General features: G+C 44.2%; 2 protein-coding genes across 2 annotated transcripts in view; one reads left to right on the forward strand and one right to left on the reverse strand.

Annotated features, from left to right (window-relative positions):
• rhoq (ras homolog family member Q) lies at positions 1–20,398 on the forward strand. The gene is made up of 5 exons (XM_031901903.1): positions 1–1,358; positions 6,476–6,534; positions 12,577–12,741; positions 13,725–13,820; positions 16,903–20,398. The coding sequence occupies exons 1-5, from the start codon at positions 1,217–1,219 to the stop codon at positions 17,056–17,058; spliced, it is 618 nt and encodes a 205-aa protein (XP_031757763.1). The 5' UTR covers positions 1–1,216; the 3' UTR covers positions 17,059–20,398.
• The window catches only part of pigf (phosphatidylinositol glycan anchor biosynthesis class F), a 21,249-nt gene continuing 14,503 nt past the window's right edge, over positions 17,131–23,876 (reverse strand). Inside the window, 1 exon segment of the mRNA NM_001016071.2 lies at positions 17,131–17,481. Within this exon segment, the coding sequence (NP_001016071.1) occupies positions 17,368–17,481 (114 nt within the window). The 3' untranslated portion in view covers positions 17,131–17,367.

A 23,876-nucleotide genomic window follows, 5' to 3' on the forward strand; every position in this document is an offset into this window, starting at 1 on the left:
CCCTACCCCCCCAGCCAAGCTAGGCTGAGACTGCACAGCCGGAAAGTGATGTGCCCTCTGAAGTTGGGGGGAGGGAAGAACTTAACAGTTTTGAAATCTGTACATTTTAAGAGGAAATCAGATGTCATTGCAGATATGAGCAGCTCCCCAGGAGTGCTGAGTCGGGACTGGCAGCCGGCAGTGCTGTGACCCCAGGTTCCGCTTTCCACTTCCAAGGAACGTTGTATCAGTGCTGGGAAGGGTTTCTTTCTACATTGTATCGCTGGGAAAGGGGTCTTTTGCTTAGTAGCGCTGCTAGGGGGGTCTCTTTAGTGGAATCGCTGCTGGAGGGGGTCTTTTCAGTAGTCTGACTGCTGGAGGAGCCACTTTGAGACGGTGCATTACTCCTGGAGGGGTCTCTTCCATTGTATAACTGCGGAGGGGTCGCCTACATAGTATCACTGCCGGAGGGGTCGCCTACATAGTATCACTGCCGGAGGGGTCGCCTACATAGTATCACTGCCGGAGGGGTCGCCTACATAGTATCACTACCGGAAGGGTCGCCTACATAGTATCACTGCCGGAGGGGTCGCCTACATAATATCACTGCCGGAGGGGTCGCCTACATAGTATCACTGTCGGAGGGGTCGCCTACATAGTATCACTGCCGGAGGGGTCGCCTACATAGTATCACTGTCGGAGGGGTCGCCTACATAGTATCACTGTCAGAGGGGTCGCCTACATAGTATCACTGTCGGAGGGGTCGCCTACATAGTATCACTGCCGGAGGGGTCGCCTACATAGTATCACTGCCGGAGGGGTCGCCTACATAGTATCACTGTCAGAGGGGTCGCCTACATAGTATCACTGTCGGAGGGGTCGCCTACATAGTATCACTGCCGGAGGGGTCGCCTACATAGTATCACTGCCGGAGGGGTCGCCTACATAGTATCACTGCCGGAGGGGTCGCTTACATAGTATCACTGCGCTACTTTGTGACATTGTGTCGCTGCTGGAGGAGTCGGATCAGTTGCATCACTGCTGAAGGAGTCACTTTGTTATCACTTCCAGACTCGGAGGAGACAGTCGCTGACTGTACAGGCTGTATCCCTCCCGGACTCGGCCGAGTCGCTCACTCACTGACTGTGGGAGAAGGAGGGGAGATGCGCTGCGGTGCCCAGTCCCCCCCAGCAGTCTGCCGCCCACAGCATGCCGGGGAGATGAGCCTCCTGTTATCATGGCGAATGGGACAGGGAATAGCATGCTGAAATGCGTGGTGGTGGGAGATGGGGCAGTGGGCAAAACTTGCCTCCTTATGAGCTATGCCAATGATGCCTTCCCGGAGGAGTATGTGCCCACTGTGTTTGACCACTATGCGGGTAAGTTGGACTTTCTAACGTACATGGAGCATAGTCACATCACTATGGTGGAGTTAAAGCCCCCCATCTGGGGGGGGGGGGGTGCCTGTTTGCCTCTAGGAAGGAGATTACTGGCAAGCTCCTTATTGCCATGGTTTCAGTGCCAGGGAGCTGTGTGGTTGGTTTCCTAGCAATCAGGAGCTGACACTACTGTCCCCTGCCAGTGCCACTCACATCCACTGGGACAATAGAACCATTGTCTGCCCATGATCAGCACCATGTTCCCTGAAAAGTGCTCCAATAGACATCTAATGCCAGGCACTTAGCCACTGCCAGCTGCCCATGGCCATTGTTTTATATAGGGGCATAAGGAATGCCAGGCTCTGGCCTACCCTGTAATGATGCCAGGTTCATTAGGGTCAGTGGTTCATTAGGGAGGTTATTATGAAGGTAGGTTCATTGTACATTGCCCTGCTCTGATATGAAGGCATTAATATGCTATAATAGGGCAGTGTAAGCAAAGCAACTGTTGGACAAGTGCATGAAACTCTGCCAGCCTCACATACTTAGCACTGGGGGCTCATCTGGACACCTGCGGGGGATTTTGCTTAGAGATATTTAATTACAGAACAGTTTTTTTATGCTTACCCTTTATACTTTTATACAATATATCATGTTATTCTTACTTATAAACAGTAATTGGGTGGGATTTTATAACCGTAGCTTGGTCTGTGTTATCCACATTCTCCCACTGTAGACTCATCATATCAGTGCATTTCCCATAGAAGTCAAAGGGAGCCATGGGGCAGTCAGCGGGGACTGTGCTACATTTGCCTAATGTCTGTGCCACATCGGGAGATCTGACTGGTTCCAGCAAAAAGGAAGGTGATCAAAACATGCTAAAACCAGAGAGGGGCCACTTTTACACACTAATATCTGTGTTCCTTAGGCGTCACCCTTCATTTATCATACACAAATGTTTCCCATGCATTAGAACAGAAAGATATGAAAGATGCAAAGGAGAAGTTTTAAACACCCAGAGTGCACTGTGGTGGCCAAACTGCCCTTTAGGTTAAAGAGAAATAATCTGTGTGGAATATGTGTCACTTTAAGTGTTAATTGGCAAGGGTGGGTTTCCCTATTGGTGGTTCTGGGGCAATTGACCAATTGAACAAATATTTTGGGGCACCCCTTTGCAATCCCCATTCTGCCTTCAAAGATGCAGGTTAGATGGAGGAACAGTGGGTTCTTACCAGGGACTGCTGCCCCTATAGTTATCCCACTGGCCAGTATAAAGAGTAGTTACCCCAACCTGCTGTACTCTACACACCGTCCCTACAGTTACAGCCCCTTCCCCAATACCATCTTCTCGACTTACTAAACACTCTATCCCACAGGTAATGTTCCCTCCCCAAATCTCATCTTGCCTTACTACAGTTACAGTTACAGTCCTTCCCCTAACCTCATTTTGCCTTACTGCCCCCTCCCCTAACCTCATTTTGCCTTACTGCCCCCTCCCCTAACCTCATGTTGCCTTACTAAACACTGTATCCATGAGTTACTGCCCCCTCCCCTAACCTCATGTTGCCTTACTAAACACTGTATCCCTGAGTTACTGCCCCCTCCCCTAACCTCATCTTGCCTTACTAACAGGCCCGGATTTGTGGAAAGGCCACAAAGGCCCAGGCCTAGGGCGGCAGAAACCTTGGGGACTTCTCCCCACTGCTCCGTATGCATGATTTGGCCTACAGCGCATGCGCGCACCCCTCACCCGCTGTTCGCGTGAGCGCGCAAACCCCGCCTCCCTCTGCACACATGCGCACTCGGGGGGGGGGGGCATGCAACCGGGGGCGGCCTCAGTTCGGCCAATTGGGAAATCCGGCCCTGCTTACTAAACACTGTATCCCTGAGTTACTGCCCCCCCTCTAACCTCATTTTGCCTTTACACACAATCCCACAGTTAAGGTGGCCATACACGGGCAGATTCTAGCTGCTGATATTGGTCCTTTAGACCAATTTGGCAGCTTATCTGCCCGTGTATGGGCACGAACGACAGGCCTACCCGACCAACATCTGGCCTGAAATCGGCCAGATCTTGATCGGGCAGGCTTGATTTTTCCGTCAGATTGGGGGCCTATACCCGCCATTTTAATTCAGTTGTTTGGCCCCAGGGCCACCTGTAGATGGGGATATCGGGAGAAGCGAGCAGATCTTACCCTGTATGGCCACATTTACAGCTCTTCCCAGAAAAGATCTGATAAAGCCGTGGGACAGTGGAATGGTTCTGCAGAGTTGCTGCTCTGTGTGGCCCACCTGCAGTGCTGACCTGAGGCAGCCTTTGCTATAGCTATGGGAAGAGGTACATTGTGCCCTAGTGACAGAACAAAATCAATCCCTACAGATATATAAAACTTCTATTTATTTATTTAACCAGACCAAACAGTGCAAGCTGTCTGCATATCTAATTTCCAGCAGGGGAAGCAGAGTCTGGGGAGGGAAGACTGGCTCTTATCACTGGGGAGAAGGTGCCTTATTTGTAGCACCGTTAGTAGCAGGAGGGCTCCTGGGGGCAGGAGGAGTCAGCAGTGACCTGTGTGAGTTGAATCTGCCCTAAGCTGGCCATACAGTAACTCAGCTACTCCTGATTGTATCCATGGCCCCTGCCCTTGTATATAAGGCCAAAACTACAACTATACTATAACTGATATCTAAATAGGAAGTCTGGAAAATCCCTTTGGGTCAGTACCACTTTCATGGTCATTATGGCCATACAAAGGAGATTATAAACTGCCAGTTCAGTCCCTCCCAACCAAGTCAGCAATTTATTGGCCTGTATATGGGTCCTCCCGCAACAGACATCTGTCTTTACATGTATATGCCAGTTTTAATCTCCCATTAGCTTGTCAAAGGGGTCAAAGACTAGATCAATTCAATTTGACCTACCACTAGAGTGGGCAAATCAGGGAAACATGTGCTTGCCATCCCTGCAAGCCCACCAACAGCCAAAGGTAAAATGTACCCTGTTTATAAGTTAAAAGTTCATTGTATAGATCAGTTAGACTTTAGGAAAATAATACAATACAAACTATACAAATATCAAGTTCCATGTTGATTTGACCACTAGAGGCCGCTGTTTCGTTGGTGCCATTATTGCCATGGATGCTTTCTCAGATTAGGAACAAAATGGCAGCACCCAGTTATTTGAATGAAGAAGAATATACAGAAGAGTCAAACATAATTAAGAGAACCATTTTTAGGAGAATGAAAGTAAAAACCCCTACAAACAGATGGGTGTTTCCTAGCAAAAGACAAATTTAGCTTTAGGTTGGGCTTTGTGGCTTTTACTGTGGTGGGTGTGTTTTTTTTTATAAGTATTTTCTGACTTCTGTAACTTCTTTGAGTGGTGGGAAAGTTCTGGCGCAGATTGTAGTGGATTTAAAGGAACACTTTACCTTCATTTATTTATTTACTGTGAATATTAAGAGGAAGGCCAGCGTAGACAAATGTTGGACCATAAAGGAGACTTGTCTGAAAACCAGACATATTGTAATGTATTACAATGAGCAAAGTTTGCCCAGCTGTGGTAACCCATAGCAACCAATTAGAACCTCCCTTTCAAACTGATCAGTAAATGCTAGCAGCTACCGGCGTAACTATAGATAAAGCAGCCCCTGCAGTCACGGGAGCATTCTACAGCTAGCAGGGCCATGAAATGGAAATGCAAGTGCAGCCCTGCAACATGCATTTATTAGATGTGTCCCTGATGCTCTGTTACAGCTATCCTGAACCTCAATGCAACTTCCATCATTCTCAGGCATTGTGAGACTAATGGGAGCTGTAATGCAAAGAACAACATTGACTAAAATAGTTTCCAAAGTTCAGCCTGAGGCCTCTGATCTTATTGTGCTCCATAAACCAGCAGCGAGCCCCTTGTGGGTGGGCAGGAAGGAGTCAAGAACTGCGGAGTGCAGCTAGTACAGGTATAGGACCTGGTGTTTCCAGATACGGGGTCTTTATATAATTTGGATCTCCATACCTTAAGTCTCATTATAACATTAACTAAACCCAATAGGATATAAAATGAATATAAAATGTAACAGAAGTCACCTGTCCTCAGCCTGCATCCTTCTAATCCCACAATTCCCTGCACACGTGATGTTAATAAGGAAAGTAAGATCACAGTGCAATGCATTGTGGGTTATGTAGTTCATCCATGCTGTCTGTAAGCTGTGGAGAAGTTGTTACAATTTGTAACATCAGTGTTTTAGTCCCTCCTCCCCTGCCAGGATTTCAAATGATGCAGAAAGAGAAGAACTGTTTTGCAGCTGGATTTCAGCATATACAAATGGTATTTATACATACTTTTCGAAGGAACAGATTAGAGTGATAGGGGGTTTCTGTGTTGTGTGGGGCTCTTTAACAAGTTTTGGTTTGGAAGCTGAAGTTCCCCTTTAATTATACCTTAGCTGGGATCAAGTACAAGGTACTGTTTTATTATTACAGAGAAAAGGGAATCATTTAACCATGAAATAAACCCAATAGGGCTGTTCTGCCCCCAATAAGGGGTAATTATATGTTAGTTGGGATCAAGTACAGGTACTGTTTTATTATTACAGAGAAAATGGAATCATTTAACCATTAAATAAACCCAATAGGGCTGTTCTGCCCCCAATAAGGGGTAATTATACCTTAGTTGGGATCAAGTACAAGGTACTGTTTTATTATTACAGAGAAAAGGGAATCATTTAACCATGAAATAAACCCAATAGGACTGTTCTGCCCCAATAAGGGGTAATTATATCTTAGTTGGGATCAAGTACAGGTACTGTTTTATTATTACAGAGAAAAGGGAATCATTTAACCATGAAATAAACCCAATAGGGCTGTTCTGCCCCAATAAGGGGTAATTATACCTTAGCTGGGATCAAGTACAAGGTACTGTTTTATTATTAAAAGTAAATTGAACTTAAAAATCGGAATTATTTGATTAAAATAAAGTCTATGGGAGATGGCCTTCCCACAGTTTGGAGCTTTCCGGATAACTGGTTTCCAGATTACTGATCTCATACCTGTAATGTAGTTGTACTGGATGATGTGCTGTATGTATAGCCTGATGTGCTCCTGTCTTCTCCTCCCAGTCAGCGTTACAGTCGGCGGCAGGCAGTACCTTCTGGGCCTATACGACACTGCTGGACAGGTGAGTAACCGGTCTCTTATATATATCTGCTAATAATGGCACTTGGCACCCCGACCCTGCTCCCTGGGTTCGTAGCTGTTACACAGTTTATCTCTAGTGTTGCCACCATGGGATGTATGGGACATGGCAGTATAGGGATCTATAGCCTTATGGCATGGCCATACACGTTTATATGAGGCAGCTCATGGGGTGACAGTTATATTGATCCCAACATTCATTATGCACTTTATAAACTGCAGGATGTGAAAGTAATTCAGTGGCTTTTTCTACATTAAATATGCATTTATATAACAGTATAGGGTTAAACAGCACCTACATATTGCTACAACTGTAGCGCTATAATATAACATACTGGCTAGAATTGTCTTTTCCCATCAGGTAAACAAACAGATAGGAATTTGACACAAACCATCTGATTTCTGACATAAAGTGAAATGTGGCAGATTCTGTCTCTGTGGAAACCAGGCCCTGAGTGCCATATTGTTGCAGACAAGTGTCTATGCCAGTTATTAGTCAGAGGGAATGTATTTCCCTGGGTAACTTTGCTCTGTCTCTAGAATAAGTTCGGCAGCCTTAGCTACATGAGAATTATTCTTTGGTCATTGCTGTAAGGCAGTGATCCCCAACCAGTGGCTCCGGGGCAACATGTTGCTCCCCAACCCCTTGGGTGTTGCTCTCAGTGCCCCCAAACCAGGGAGTTATTTTTGAATTCCTGACTTGGGGGCAAGTTTTGGTTGAATAAAAACAAGATTCCCTACCAAATAAAGCCCGTGTAAGCTGATAGGGTGCATAGAGGCTGCCTAATAGCCAATCACAGCCCTTATTTGGCACCTCCATGAACTTTTATGGTGCTTGTGTTGCTCTCCAAGTCTTTTTTACATTTGACTGTGGCTCAAGAGTAAAGGTGCCCACACACGTGAAGATTCGCTCGCCTGGCAAAGTCGCCAAGGGAGCGGATCTTCACCCGATATCCCCACCTATGGGTGGGCGATATTGGGGAACATGTAGGCTAATTTGATCATTTGGCCCTGGGGCAATGGGGCAGTTGGTTCAGGGACTGCATCAACGAGCCAATGCGGTCCCCGATCCGACTAAATCTTTTAACCTGCCTAATCGATATCTGGCCAATTTCAGGCCAGATATCAGTCGGCCAGGCCCCTCGTTCCTGCCCCTACACGGGCCAATAAGCTGCAGAATCGGTGCAAGGGACCGATATCGGCAGTTACAACCAACCCTTGTATGGCCACCTTAAGAAAGGTTGGAGACCCTGCTCTAAGGGCAATGGCTCCAAACAATCAAAGTTGCCCCTCCATTGATTTGAATGTTTCACCAGAAGGCAATTATCACTCATGAACGGTACAAAATCAAGGCATAGCAATATATTTATACGCAATTATGATGGTAGATGATCCCCCCTTTAATTACAGACAAGTAATAAAAATAAGACAAGTAAACACCAAACCCAGCCTGTGAATCAGTAATTATGGCCGAAAGCTACATTTCCATGTCACTATAGATCTGTGCATGTTGGTAGTGATTCAGCCAGTTGCTAATAAAATGCTGCTGCCGTGTATTACAGAATGCAGTTCCCGGAAGCCCAGGCAACAGGCACGTCAGTGTTATAAGGGCAGATCAGATTAGCCCTTCCAATTCGGCTCAATTAACTTGCACAGACAAAGAGCAGACGGGATGTTATATACCCACAGCTATATGTTCCTGGGGCTTGGTGCATAGGAAACGGGGTGTGGTGGTTCTGTGCTATATCAGCGTATGGGAAGGGACAAGTGCATTGGGAGGACACATGTACATGTCTGATGGGGAAAGAAGCACTGGGCTCTGTTTACGTGCAATGGATATGGGCACCTATAGTACATACTGGCGGCACTGGAGATGGAGAAGAATTGGGAATGTCCAACCTGAAGTCCTTTGCTGAACTGGAGGGCTTCTACTTGAACATTGCCAAAGGATATACTGAATATACCTAGCAACTTAAATCACAATATAAACCACCGTTTTTTTTATACTTTTATATACATGTCTTCTCGCACAAAGGGCCCCAGGGTAAACCATAGTGGCATATGCTGTACCAGAAATGAGGGCCTACAGGTGGCCAGAATGTTTGAAACACTGGCCCCATGGTTGCCAGTAGAAATCATGGAGCTCAATGCTACTTAGTTACCAGAGCTGTCTCTCAGGGGGTCCTGGTTGTTAGTCAGTGGTCTGCCCAGGCCTCCAGGGTGGTGGTGTCAAGTAGAATTGGGATCCAATAAAAAAAATGTTTTCCACGAATGCTGGTCCCCCTTTGTAAACATGCATCTCCCTTTGTCTATGGAAATACATCTGATCCGATTACTTATTTTGTCATTGTTGCCATAGCAACGCCAGTGTTTAAACTTTGCAGCCCAAAAGCCGCGGTTCTAATCAGAAACACAGACTGTGTGAGCTCTTCAAGCTTTGTGCGCTATTTTGCCTCTCTCCCTTACATTCCCCATGCACATGGAATTATGCACCGTCACTGATAGAAGTGTGAAGCAATAGTAACACTCGGCACTGCTGGCACCTCTCTGCTTAATAATACATTTATATGGGCACAGTGCTGCCCTTATATGCCTGCCTCCTATCCTGCTATATACATTTTATTCAGTGTACATGTTTGGGGGTCAAAGTACTATAAAATAATGATCTTAAGCAGACTAGGGCCATAAAAATTCCCTGTTATTCTGCCCCCGGCCCTCCCAGTGAGGACCCCAAGGTGGAAGCTCTGGTGGGCCCCGGATACCCCAGTCTGACACTGTAACTATCGACCACTCCCCTTGCTCTTTGCTGGCCATGTTGTAAATAGATGATTCCCTAAAATATGTATTTAATGTTTAGCTGGGCATTCCTGGCAAAAATTCCAGTCTCTCCTGAGCAGAGAGAGACCCCAGGCTTTATCTTATCCCCCAACCACAGAGATGTGCGAGCTCCTACAGGTTACACGGTGCATTTTTTGGGGAATCCCTACTGATTCCCGAGCAGTTATATCTGCCGCTTTCCTGCTTCTTTATCCTTTGTTAGCAGGGAGTCCTCGGCCCGTAGCAGGCACCAGCAGGCTTCTGCACAGAACACTTGTACATGACAGTCAGTGCTGGTACTGATCAGCATTTCTGGTGAAGTCATCGCATTGTATTGTTTCTGTAAGCCGACAGTTAGCGAGTGTGTGTCATTTTCTGGCTGCAGTGTTTTAGATGAACAAAGCAGGCCTGCCATGTTTCTGTGCATCATCTTGCCTGCCTTATAGGAAGCAGGACATTAACAGCAATACTGTGCCAGGTGTTAGTGTGCGCCCATGTGTTAGTATGTGAGAAAGAAGCCCAACAAGTGCCCCCCTGGATACTGTGTGGAACATTTATTCCTAGTCATTGGAGATAGATAATTGGTGAGTGTATGGTGGGAGACGAGGCAACCTGTATTGGCAACAGCCTTGGATATTGATCATCTTATTGGTCAGGCAGGACTGAATATTTTGATTGGACGCCTTTGAAGGTGACCTACCAATGGTCGCGGGAAAGATCGTAATTGTAACGTGTATGGCCACCTTGACTCTACTCCTGTTTACCCTGTTTAGCTCCTTCTAAATACACCCCATATTATTGCCCCCATTAAATTGCATCCACCCCCTCAAGCACTATCCCCACCCAGACTCTCTATTTTATCTTTATTTTCTTTATGCCTTTACTTTGCCTGCTTGGAGGTGGCATAAACCGTGATATCCAATAGGAAGATTGTTGCTGTTCTGCATTTCTGTTAATAAATCAATTAGAAACGTCTCCAGTAGTTTTTTCACTCCATTTTTGTTCCTAGTGGAGATGCAGAGTGTTAAAGTCAAATAATTAGGGACCAAAAAAAAGTCCAATTTCTCCTTCCATGAATAGGACAGAAGAAGAGCCTACGTCAGGCAGCCTGGCTGGGTATAGTCTGCAGCTCGTACTGAAATAACCTTAATATAGGAGGTAGGATATCAAGCTAATTACACACAATACAGGTCTTGCACTTTCAGCAAGAGATCCAGTTGTCCTTTCACGGCCAAATATTGGATTCCTGCCCAGCGTTTATTTTTGGCTGCCATAGAGCCTGTCGCTGGGGGGGCGAGAGAGCAGTTAGATTAGGATTTCTGCTTGAGACCACGGGTGCGGCAGATGGTCACTGACTGAAAGATCAAGGATGAGCTGCCAGCTTGTCACTGCTTCTTACTCTTTAACTGGGGGGGTACATCCATGGGGTGAAGGTTGGAGAGCCCAGCACAAGTGACCCCCATGTGAGTTGAACTTAGTGGGAACTTCATAGGGACAGTGTGGGAGCTAGAGGGAACCTTGGGTGAAGTTGAAAGCCAGGGCCACATTTTTCTTGTGGGATTGGTTACAAGGAGAATATGCCCCCCCCCCCCCATTCTTTTAGAATGATCTCATTCAGTTGGATTTATGGTTAAAAGATGCATAAGCACTATCAGTGTGTTTGCTGAAACCTTAGGCTAGCAGTGTAATGCTGCCCCCTCCCTCACCTTGGTCCATTGTACATTGGATTCTGGGACTTGAACTTCCTCTGCTTTCCATAGCGGGTATATTTTCCCTTTAAAGCTCAGCAAAGAATTAGCCTAGAATTGCTATGTACCAGGCAAGGCACCCACAGCCCTTTAGCAGGGAAGATCCGTGCCCCAAAGATGCCCCAGTAGCCCCCTATCCCCATGGGGACACATCTGCAACCTCTAAAGCTGCTCACACCCAGTAATTAACCACCCAGCGAATTGACACATTAGGAATGTAATGTTTTTCCTTATACAATTCTAAACTTCCTAGAAAACGATTTAGTTAATTACAGACTTAATCTTTAATGTGATTCTAAATAAGTGTTAGTAAGCCAAAGCCTTTGCTGTTGTGCCTCTGTGTGTCCCTTCTTCAGTACCAAGGCAAGACTCTGAGACCTGGCTGTGTATATGTACTCAGGTTTAAGGCCTACAGGGCTTTTCTATTAGTTTCAGTTACTAATTAAACTCTAAAATATCAAACATTTCATTTTATGAGGTCATAGGCCTTAAAGTTGCAAAAATAAGGTCATAAACCCTTTACAGATATGGTAATAGGGCCATTTTTAGGGTAGGGGAGAGAGGGCATTTACTCCAGCTCACTGTCCCACTTAAGCTTAATGCAATGTACGCCACGCAAGCACAACTTTTATGCAGGATTTTCAAAAGAACTGTCACAGAACAATCAGTTAGTCCAATCAGCCTCTGGTGTTATCTTTAGGTGAGGATAAAAAGCCAGGTTGATTCATGACCCAAACTGCCCTACGAATTGGGCCTTCAGGCGACTTCTAAATGTATATGCCACACTACCTTGGTATATCTGGAAAATAATATGGAGCAATGCAATAATAACTGTTCGAGGTCTAGTATCCCATAGCAACGAATCATCCATTTGTCTCAGACCAGTAAATGCTGGCGCCATTGGTAGCTCTGGGTAACAACACATCCAGCACACTTTCCTGATACTTTATTACCCTTAGCAAAGCACGTTAGTATCTATTTAATAGTATATCCTTCCTTGGAGAGCTAAATTCTGTGGGCCAATAACCCCCCCCCCCCTCCACGGGGCAATTCATGCTCACTGCCCCCAAATGTGACACATTCAATACCACCAGACAGTGGGAGGGGCAGCCCTGAAATATTGTTCCTTTACACTGTATGTGACCAGCACAAAAGTGAATTTTAATACATAAAATAAACATTAAGCGCCTATTCCGGCAAAGACGGAGCAAGAATAAGTGAAGTGCGAGTCTCCCAGCAATGAGAAGCAAATATTATGATAGAGCGGTATCTCCGGAGATCTCTGACACAGGAAATTACTGGGAGCCACACAGCCGTTGCATGCAGTACTTTTCATATATTTTTAATTTTACAGCTGATTCAGTGATAAAGCACAAAGTCATCTCCTGGATCTGTTTCTGAAACCCTGTTTATATGATAATGTAAGCTCCCATTAATGATTCTTCCTCCCCCCCCTTTAGGAAGATTATGATCGCTTGAGGCCATTGTCTTATCCCATGACCGATGTTTTCCTCATCTGTTTCTCTGTGGTGAACCCGGCTTCATTTCAAAATGTGAAGGAGGAATGGGTACCGGAGCTGAAGGAATATGCCCCAAATGTGCCCTTTTTATTAGTAGGGACACAGGTAGGTACCTACAATAGTGGCTGTGTGAGCACTTCAGTCCCTGCCCCACTGGGCTACTGCTTCAGGGGCTCTTGCGCCCCTCAATGGGCCCCCACAGCGGCCTTCACCCCACCCCTCTCCCCGATCATTCGGAAGTGAAACTTACCTTCAGCATGTTGTGGGAGGGAGATCGGGGGAGCGCCCTGTCGGGATCAGGTCTGGGCCCACCAGGTTTTCTCCCAGTGCCCCGGTGGCCCAGTCCCACCCTGAATCTAAGGTCCCTATCAGTTGCATGCACTAGGGTCTGTTTTTGTCAGGAGCCTGTAACTTGCTGTATGTGTTTGGTGCATGGGGACAGGTAATAAAACCAGGAAGAAACCCACGCAGACACAGTGAGAACATAAAACCTCTTGCCAATGGGGCTCAGGCTGGAATAGGATCGAGGATGCCCAGAGGTGTAAGGTAGTTCTGGTACCCATTGAAGCCACTATACATCAATAATGTTACACAGTACAGAATTTAGATGGGAAACCATCAGGATCCCACATTTGCCTCTGGGCTTTTATACAATTTGAGTATATTTTAAAACCAGTACATTTTGGTTATAAATGTTATACACCCCCGTTTCCCGCTGGCTACCTAAGCTACAGGTATAATCTAGCTGGAAATATTTCAATGCATTCCAATAAAAGGGATACATTTTTGGTAGTTGCCAAAAAAATGGGAGAAAGGTCGCTGGGCAGGGAACTATCCCAGAGAAATCAACACAGACCTGCTATTTGTCCAACTGAGAGATTCTATAACAAACTAGAAGAGCCCCCTCGTCATTTATCAGATTATACACCTTGGTGCAGTTGTGAGCATAGAAGCATATAGAATGCTTGGGTAAATGGGCACCCATGTTGCTACATTAATGGTTTGAAATCACTTGCGCTCATCTCGCCAAATGGCGTAAGCAGTTGAATAACAAACCTGCATCTGTGTAACTTTTATATGATTTGCAGATCGACCTAAGAGACGACCCAAAAACCCTAGCAAAGCTGAACGATGTGAAGGAAAAGCCCATCACTGTCGAGCAAGGGCACAAATTGGCAAAAGAGGTACAAGCTCCCATTGCAGCTCCTCTAATAGCTTTCCTCCTTCTATTCTTCCCTTTCTTTTCATTGGATGTATTCTCACTGAGCTCTTACCCCCACTGTCTCTTTAAAGGGGTAGTTCACCTATAAATTAACTTTTAGCATGATGCAGACATTAATATTCTAAGACAAAATGCAACTGGTATTCATTTTTCATGGTTTTTCACCCCCATACAGCAATAGCTTTTTGGCTGCTGAGGTCAGTGACTCCCATTTGAAAGCTAGAAAGAGGCAGAAGAGGAAGGCAAATATTTCAAAAACTAACAAGTCCCAGAAATGAGCACTGCTTTACAATTAGTGAGTTGAGTTTGCCTAGTTGGTGTAAAACTACCGTTAAGGGCCACAAACCAAGCACTTCCATGCAGTTATCTGCAACCTATATTAACAAACCATTTGATCCGTATATGGCCCCACACAGATCGTTTAGCATAATCAGGTTCTGTCGTGATCCCTCACAATGGGCAATCTGACTGTCCTCTATAGGCCTAAAAACCCAGGCGAACAAATGAAACAAAAACTATTACATTTGGTTGTGTATTTATTGATCCAATAACATCTGTGTATGGCAAAAAAAAAGTGAATGGGGCTCTCAGTATTTGGTGTGACCCCCTTGTGCAGCAATAACTGCAATTAAACGTTTGGGTAACTGTTGATCAGTCCTGCACATTGACTCGAAGGAATTGTAGCCCAATCCTCCATACAGAACAGCTTCAGCTCTTGGATGTTGGGGGGGGTTTCCTCACATGAACCGCTCTCATTTGGTCTTTCCACAACATTTCAATTGGATTAAGGTCAGGACTTTGACTTGGCCATTTCAGAACTCTTTAACCATTCTTAGGTAGAATGACTTGTGTGTTTAGGATTGTTGCCTTGCTGTATGACCCAGTGTCTCGAGATTCAGTTCATAGACAGATGGTTTGACATTGACATTCTCTGGTATAGTGCAGAATCCATTGTTCCATCAATGATGACAAGCCATCCAGGCCCAGATGCAGCAAAACAGACCCAAACCAGAACACTCCCACCGCCATGTTTCCCAGATGGGATAAGGTTCTTATGCTGGAATGCAGTGTTTTTCTTTCTCCAAATGTAACGCTCCTCATTTAATCCAAAAAGTTCTATTTTGGCTTCATCCATCCACAAAACATACTACCAGTCTCCTCCTGGTTTGTCCACATGATCTTTAGCAAACTGTAGATGCTCAGAAATATTTTTGGCGAAGAGCAGTGGCTTTCTCCTGCCATACACACCATGGCTGTTCTGTGTTCTCCTGATGGTGGACTCATGAATCTCCTCCATTTGTACAAAATCTGCCTGACTGTTGATTGGTGGAGTCCAAACTCTTTAGAGAGTGTCTTGTAACCTTCTTCAGCTTTATGGGCATCAACAACTTTTTTTTCTGAGGTCCTCAGTCACCTCCTTTGTTCGAGCCATGATACATATCCACAAATGCATTGTATGTATGATCAGGCTTTGCTGGATCTTTAAATAAAGCAAGGACTCTCACTCACACCTGATTTTCATTCCATTGACTGAAAACACCAGACTCTGATTTCACGTTCAAATTATATAATAATCCTAAGGATTCACTTACTTTAGCCACATGCAGATATGTTATTGGATCATTTTTTTTCAATAAATACATGACCAAATATAACAATTTATGTTTCATTTGTTTAACTAGGTTTTCTTCATCTACTTCAGGACTTAGATAAAGATGTTTTAGGTCACATTCATATAAAAATATAGAAACGTTTAAGAAGCTCTGTATGTGTTCATTAGGCAACCTGCAGTACACTGGGGCCTCAGTTCTTTCCAACTAGCCCATATTTTACCAGAATTATACTACATTTCTTCTTGTGCTGACTGGGGACTTAAAGGATTACTCTTACCTTATGTTAACGTATAACTGATGAATTTTACACTGTATGTAGAACTGCTTCTTGTTATAAGTTGTTCTCTTTTGGTTGTCGGCTGAACACAAGAGCTGTTCTTATTTCAAGGACAAAGTCTCCCTTGCAGGCTTTTCCAGACAATTTACCTTTTATAGTAATTCCTTTCTGCAGTCACAAACATCGCTTTGCCCTATCCAGAGCCATTTTCCTCTTCAAATCATCTACACACAATTGGTTTTCCATTTCAGCAGCACAGCATTCACTGCAGAATGATAAGGGCAAATTGGCATTCCCTCTAAATACAGCACAGACAACACAGCAACTACCAGTCTTTCAAACAATGCTTATGTGGGGCACAGACGTGCAAAGACAAGGGTTCCATTCCCATCTGGGTATATATTTGGGTTTTTACCTGCTTTCTCTGCTACATCAGTGATCTGACTGAATTCCACTGGTTAAAATCAGTGGCCTCAGTGACTAATATATATGCTTAAATGCACCATTTTAAACCAATTAGTCAACAATAAAACAAAAGCAGAGGACTAACTGGTCGCTATGGGTAATGCACTGGTGCAAATTAAGTTTGCACGAGTATCCAAATGGTGGTAGGAATAAGTGGTGATGGAGACAGTTAGCAGGGGCCACTATCCTAAGTAACATTGAAGTCAATTGTGCTTCCCATACCTACTGATATTCCCATTCTGCAGTACCCTGACCCACACAAACTGCCCTTGGGGCTGCCTCAATGAGGTAGGAATTGTTTCTAGTAAGGTTTTTCTCTGTAGTTCCATCAGCAGCTTCCAATATTTAAGTTCCTCAAGGGGTTCTTCTATGCAACATATGATTGGTTAGCTGTAATTATGTAACCATCTCATCCAAGCACACACAGTTGTAGCAAAGAAAGGAACAATCTCCAGAGGGAAAGTTTGAGATTAGTAAGGAGCTGATAGCACAGAGGACATCTACATTGGGCTACCTGGTCGACAGGCATAGAGCATCTATACCACCATAGGCTGGGCCAGAAAAGGGTGACCAAGAAGTGTGAAATCCATTGTGTTGGTGCACCTGTGCTCAGACACAGATCATAAAACCTTAGGAATTCTTGCAAAACTATGATATTGAACTATCTTCTCCCCCTTCCTCCCAAACAGATCGGGGCTTGCTGTTATGTTGAGTGTTCTGCGTTGACACAAAAAGGACTAAAAACGGTTTTTGACGAGTCCATTATTGCTATTCTGACCCCAAAGAAGACAGCCATGAAGAAGAGGCTGGGATCAAGATGTATTAACTGCTGTCTGATCACGTGAAAAAAAAAAATCCTACTTGACCTAGTCAACTTTGAGAGCACATGGTAAATGGTCTGTTGCACAATACGCCTGTAACACCATGGCAAAAGGATTTTTATTGACCTACTTTTCAAACACAATGGGTTCCAAAGTGGAGAAGAACACTGGCCAGTCCTCTGTTGAAGAAAATGTACAATTTCTCAGGGTTTATATTGATTCAAGCAGGAACTGTGCCACCCAGTAACACCGGGTAAACGCGAGGAATTGGAACCATGGCTCAGATTTCTACAGTCTTTTGAGTAGTATCTATTCAGTTCTTTACAGTTCTTGCTATCTGCTTTTGTAGGTGAGCCGCTTCCGGTTACAGTAGATCCACAGAGGTGCTATGAGAAGACCAGCCACATACCCAAGGGTAGCACCCAGTGAGCAGGATATTGGCCAGACCTGGAAAAAAGGAAATAATATGGAAATGGGTCAACTTGCACAGACTAGCTTTAATCCAATGGAATTTTCTTTCTTTTTTTGCAATAGATACAAATCTAATATCAGTAACACTAGAAGCAAAGTGAGAATAAGAAGCACACGAGGAGTGGTTGGCACAGGGAACTGAATGAAACCGTTTGGAGGGAAGGATGGTTCACTGGTGCCAAAGAGACATTTACTGTAAAGGAATGCTATGTTTTTATTCAGTAAGAGGCTTAGATTAGTCTGCACTTGCCTTCCCATTTATTGTGTGTCAGGCAGAACAGCAACCAAACCGGCACATTCCCTCCCACAGAAGATTAAATTTAGTGAGTGAAAGGTTGAGCCCATTTTAACATTTATTCAGGCATTAATTATAAAACCAAAAATTAACATTATATTTGGTATATTTTTATTTGCCTTATGGATCATGTAAATGTTGTTGAGCTTCAGTGGCTAGCACCCCTTGATTGACAGATGCATGGTGGGAGCTTAGGCTTCTAAAAGGAGGCACTGAAAATACCAGCCTGTCATAGCCTGTTCCATGGTTGAGCTGCTTTATTACAAAACAAACAATAAGGGTATCAACATGCAGGTCCAAATGGCCAACAAGGAGTCACCTCTGGCAGGGTCTCCAGCTCGCCCATCTAGCTACTTGCTCACAGCAGAATGCTTTAACTTAGTAACCAACGAAGAGCCACAGAGATACTATATTTGTGTATTTCCTGTCCTTCTGTGCATCTAGAAACCATCACTTTTGCGCAGGAAGGTTCACAAGATAGTGGTAGAATGTTACACATTGGAAAGCCATGGCAGTGATAATAATATAGCACTAATAAGTGTGGCGTATGGAGTCCCACAGCACACAGCCTCCTTTATTAAATGGTACCTATTAATAAAGCTGGAAGCAGAAGTACATTCAGGCTAATTCCTCTGCACATATGGGAAATGGCAAAATGTGGAGACTGTAGCAATGCACCAAATATAAACTCTTATGCTTTTTTTTTTAACACTATTTTCAAATAGAAAGAAAAGCTTTAAACCATAAGTGATATGCAAACCTACAATAAAGTGTCCCTGCCTTAGAATTAGTTCATACTATAACCAAGGGAAGGGGAATAACTGCGGCAAATCAGAACCAAAATCCTATGTCTTTAATTTAGGAGCCAAGCACGCAGCCCAGTGATACTGTTGGTCAGTTGCCAGTAGGGTAAGGGAGTTTGCTGCATTGAGTCAATGTGCTGCTAGTGCATTTTGTCACTCGCTACTGCTCCTGCCTGTACTCTCCTTACTTGCTCGAAGGAAGCTAAGAAATGACAAGGGGTTATAGTGACCCAACACTAAAGGCCAAGCATGCCAACTTATCTGGCCTTGTATGGGGCCCTCTAACGGCTCTATCTGGCCGAAAATCAGGCAGATGTCAATCAAGCAGGACCCCATTAGCTTGTTTATACAGTCCTTGCTCTGAGGCTCGTATTGCCATAGTTGCAATTCGATCAATTGGCCCTAGGGCCAAACAAGCAGATTAGCCCGATACTGTCCCATCTTAGGTGGGTATATTGGGAAAAGATCTGCTCATTTAGTGACTTCACCAACCAAGTGGATCTTATAGTGTAAGGCGCGGAAACCGATTTCTATTTTCTTATCATTTTGGGGGCCTGTGGGTGGGTTGCACTTTAGCTGCTGTGGTTACAAAACCTAGTGGCCCCAAACAAGCTGAAATGTAGGTCGGGAAAAAGGCTAAACAGATCCAGGGAATGCTCTGATATATTATGTGATAGCAGTGATTTAGAGTATATCTAACAGATGGGTGAGGTATAAGATGGGCACACACAAAGATCTGCTTATTAGGTAATGTCCCATTGGAAGCAGACTGCATTTCTAAGCGGATATACTGTATGGCCCCATACATCATCCAATAACTTGTCAATTAAGTCTGAAATGGCCAAATCAATAGCTTATTTTGGCCATCTTTAAATGCATTAGGTTTGTGTTGCCTATTTTAATTAAGAAATTATCTTAATAGTAATAAAACATCTTTATCAATAAGCAGAATATATTTTGGATATAAGTGATTTCACCTTTAAGGAAGCCACAGAAGGGCCTGATGGTATCCAATCCATCAGACCGCTGAACAATTGGTAACTGTCTGCTTTTGCATTCACTTGAAAGGCTTAATAACACCGATCTGTATGTTTGGATGATAGCCTAAACCAACTTTTATGAATGGAAGGGAGAGAGAGATGCTTTGTCTGCTGAAGCCACATCAAGACGGCAGCAGATAAAATTTAGTCTAGCCAAAATTAATAGGAGCAACCTGTGTGGTAGTCTGACCGACTGGCCTGTAGGCTGTGTATGATATTGTTCCAGTCACTGAGGCCAATCAGCAAGTAAAGATTTTCTGCAAAGCACAAGGGTCCACCAGGATCTTGGGATTATCTGTCTGGGCGGCTCCTTGACTGGCCATGCATATCCAGCTGAATCGGGAAGTATAAACACACTCCCTGACCAGATCTGGGCATCTGTAGCCAGCTTAAAACCCGATAGGATTTCTATAGCATCTTTGCCCTATTGTCCAGCAGGTTTTGAGCTACAGCAGTGGGAGCAGAAAGCTACTGCACCCAGAAAAAAAAGCTCTCATGGGACCTGTAATCCACTAAAATAGGTGACAGACGGGGAGATTAGTCGCCGCACGATAAATCTTTGTTGCCGCGGGCAACTAATCTCCTCACAATGCCATCCCACCAGCTAGAATGTAAATCGCCGGTGGGATAGCATACGTGTTGCTGCGATTTCCGGAAGTCACCCAAAGTTGCTTCTCAAGCAACTGTCTCTGTCACCTCCTTAAAAGGCTGCCAATTGGACCTATCAACATTTAATAATAAAGGGATAATAATAATAATAATAAAAAAAAAAAAAAGTACTTTAGGTTTAGTTGGGAGAAGACACATGGAGCTACTAGTAGCAGCTACTTGTCATGGACAGGAAAATAGACTGATCATTTACTGATAATTGACTCTACGTGTGTTTTAGTAGAGGCAATTCTCAGTATTGTCTATGGCAGGGGATTTTCTGGCATTTAGTAGCCTTGACAAGTAGCTGCTACTAAGTAGCTTTGTGTGTCTTCACCCTTAAAAAGCAATCTCTCATAGGAAAACATCAGTCAATAGAGCTTCTCCAGCAGAATCCTGCATTAAAATCAGATTTTGTAATATTCCATTGTTATATTCCATTTTGAAATGTCCCATGGGGCTAGCCATATTTTTCATTTCCCAGGGTGCCACAGCCATGTGACCTGTGCTCTGATAAACTTCAGTCACACTTTACTGCTGCGCTGCAAGTTGGAGTGATATCCCCCCCCTCCCAGCAGCCGATCAGCAGAACAATGGGAAGGGAGCAAGATAGCAGCTCCCAGTAGGTATCAGAATAGCACTCAATAGTAAGAAATCCAAGTCCGGCTTGGGACTCCTCCAGTTACATGGGAGTAGGAGAAACAATAGGTTAGCTGAAAGCAGTTCTAATGTGTAGCGCTGGCTGAAAGCTCAGACTCAGGCACAATGCACTGAGATGGCGCCTACACACCAATATTACAGCTAAAAAATACATTTGTTGGTTTAAGAATACAATGTTAAATGGTAGAGTGAATTATCTGCTATTTTAACAGTGTAATTTAGAAATAAAAAAGTATCCCATAAAAATCATGACAAGATCCCTTTGACAAAGTGAGGAGGAGCACTGGGGCAAGTTGTATTAGGCCCAAAGAGAATACAGACAGTCACTGTTTAATGGGGCTGTCTGTGTACCTAAAATGACTTACATTTAATTTAATGGCTACATTATCCCCATGTTCCATGCTTAAAGCAGGTTCTCCAATGGCAAAATAAATGGCACATGTGCCTTTACCCCAAATTTTATTCTCTCAAACCAGCAGTTCCTATATCTCGGTTTCTAGCTACCTTCAGGGAGTTCTTGTCAGCCTCTCACCGCTCCTAATAGAAATGAATGATAAGTGCCATACTTGTGCCATGGTCACAAACGTATTTCGGGACAAAAGCATTTCGGGGTAATGACACGCCAAGAAAATAGTTGTGGCCGACTAACTCCTTCCAATGCTTGCCCGCCGGCTACAATGCAAATTACCAGTAAGAAAATAAACATGGTGTGGCTACTTTGTGAACTAGCCCAAAGCTGCCCCTTGGAGAAACTTGGGCTGCTTCGCTGCATATGTCTCCCAACAGACCATTTGCATTTTAGCCGGTGGGAGAGGAACAACTAATATTCTGTCTCCCACAGTAGCCATGATTTATTGCAGGGGACAAATGCCCTGTGTGTCATTGCCCAAGTCTTGCCTACTGCTCTGTGTACATTCAGCCATAGTGGTGGGGCAGGCAATATATGATTGACAGCTCAGATTTTGAATTACCTAGATGGTGCATACACAAGATTTTGGGGTGGTACAAAACTTGCCTAAATAACCCCCACTGCTTGCTGCAATTGTAAATTCCAAGACTGAAGGAAACTAAATTAAATTAATTTATATAGTACGAGTAAAGTTGATTTTGCTCACTAACATGATAGAAAAAGGATTCAGAATTATTTCTTAGGGTGACAGGTCCCCTTTAAACTGCCAAACAAACCTGTGAAAATGCTAGTGTCTTTAACATTTTCACATGCTTTGCTGAAACATAAAGAACTCACTGAGCCGTGTTGGTTCTATCATGCAAGTTCCAGCTCTGCGCTGCTTTGTAACGGTACAGCAAATGCAATATAAAAGGTACAGCTCCCCCGTGGGAACAGATCTATATATACACACTTATGGGGTTATGTAATAAAAGGCACTAAGTTTGCCCAGGAGCAGTAACCCATAGCAACAAATCAGTAGGTGGAATTTACTGGTCACCTGTTTTGTAATATAAAACTACATGTGGCTGGGCATCACTGAATGGAAATGGCTTTACTAGTGCTGGAGAGTTTTAGATTTATATGGAGTTTCTTTTCTTACATACCTTTTTGTATCACTGCTTTTTATCATGCCTGCATGTTGTTATATTACAGGGTTTTCCAAGTTGACAGGGGAGGAATGTATGTTGTGTTTAAAAAGGTATTGCGTTTTTATTATTGCTTTTTCGTATCAAGGGGGGTGTTGGGGGTGAAAAGAGTATTCTCAAACAACTCTCAGTGGCAATACTTGTGAGAGTGCGGAGTGTGGGTTTGCTGTGTACAAATAATATTGCTTTTCTGTAGATTAGGACTTGCATCCAGGTACAGGAGCTGCCATAGCGCTTGACCCATAAACCTGAGCTCCAGCTGTGCTTACAAAGGCAAAGCAGGACAAGTTGCTGGTGTATGAATGCAGAGAAGCAACGTTCAGTGCATGCAAGAAGCTACCCCTGCCTAGAAATCTACTGATTAAATGCTAAGTGCTCTGCAGAGCACTTTCTGTAATCTAGTTTAAAGAAAATGACTTTTCCTAGAACTGAGGAGAGTTAAACTCCTTCCATCCAGCATGGGAACACATTAACAGACCTAAGCCTGCCCTCCTGCTGTCAGTCATCTGACATGACCCCGTTCTTTCCCTAGATTCCACAATCTATAAATCTGCAGCACAAGGGGGGGAACTAGGTCACGGCAGTCAATAAAGTGCGCAATGCCGGGGGTGCCTGATCAGCTTTGATCCCTAATGTGCCCTGCTTGCAGGGAAAATGGATTTTAAATAATGATCTATTGAAAAAAATAGACGTAAATGAGACTAGAGACTTGCTTAAACGGCCCAGGGCCAATCACAGGACACATAGCCAAGGGGCCCACAGCTCTGGCATGTTTCACCAGTTTTGCATCAGAGATGTTTGTGGAATGACATTATTTAGATAGGGTTACAGCTTTCCCCATAGCTAGCACCAATGCTTTAATCAATCCTGTGTATTAATGTTTTGTGGAAACCCACTCTCCACCCTTGGGCAGTGCCAGCAAGACCTCAAAGCGAGCGGAGCCTCTGCACAACACTTATCATGCCAACGTGCCTCTAACTTTTTTCTGGAGTGGCTGCCTCTTATGAGGGGAGTCTATTTGTTATGTCTAATAAACCTGTTGTGTTTCTCTTGCCCTCTGGAATGCTGAATAGCAGTCATTAAATACATTGCCAGATGCCATTAAGGCACCGGCTGAAATACACTCTGCTTAGAAAGTTGCCGTGTCTTTTATTTGTTGATCTCCTTATACACTTTAAGGGGACTGCACTGGAATGCCGATACAGTTCGCATTGCCCCCGAGCCAACAACGGCTGTGTACTTAAATATTCACATCTCAACGCAGTACAGGTATGGGACCTGTTATCCAGAATGTTCGGGACCTGGGGTTTTCCGGATAAAGGATCTTTC

This window comes from Xenopus tropicalis, chromosome 5, assembly GCF_000004195.4.
Source record: "Xenopus tropicalis strain Nigerian chromosome 5, UCB_Xtro_10.0, whole genome shotgun sequence".
NCBI classification, from domain to species: Eukaryota; Metazoa; Chordata; class Amphibia; order Anura; family Pipidae; genus Xenopus; species Xenopus tropicalis.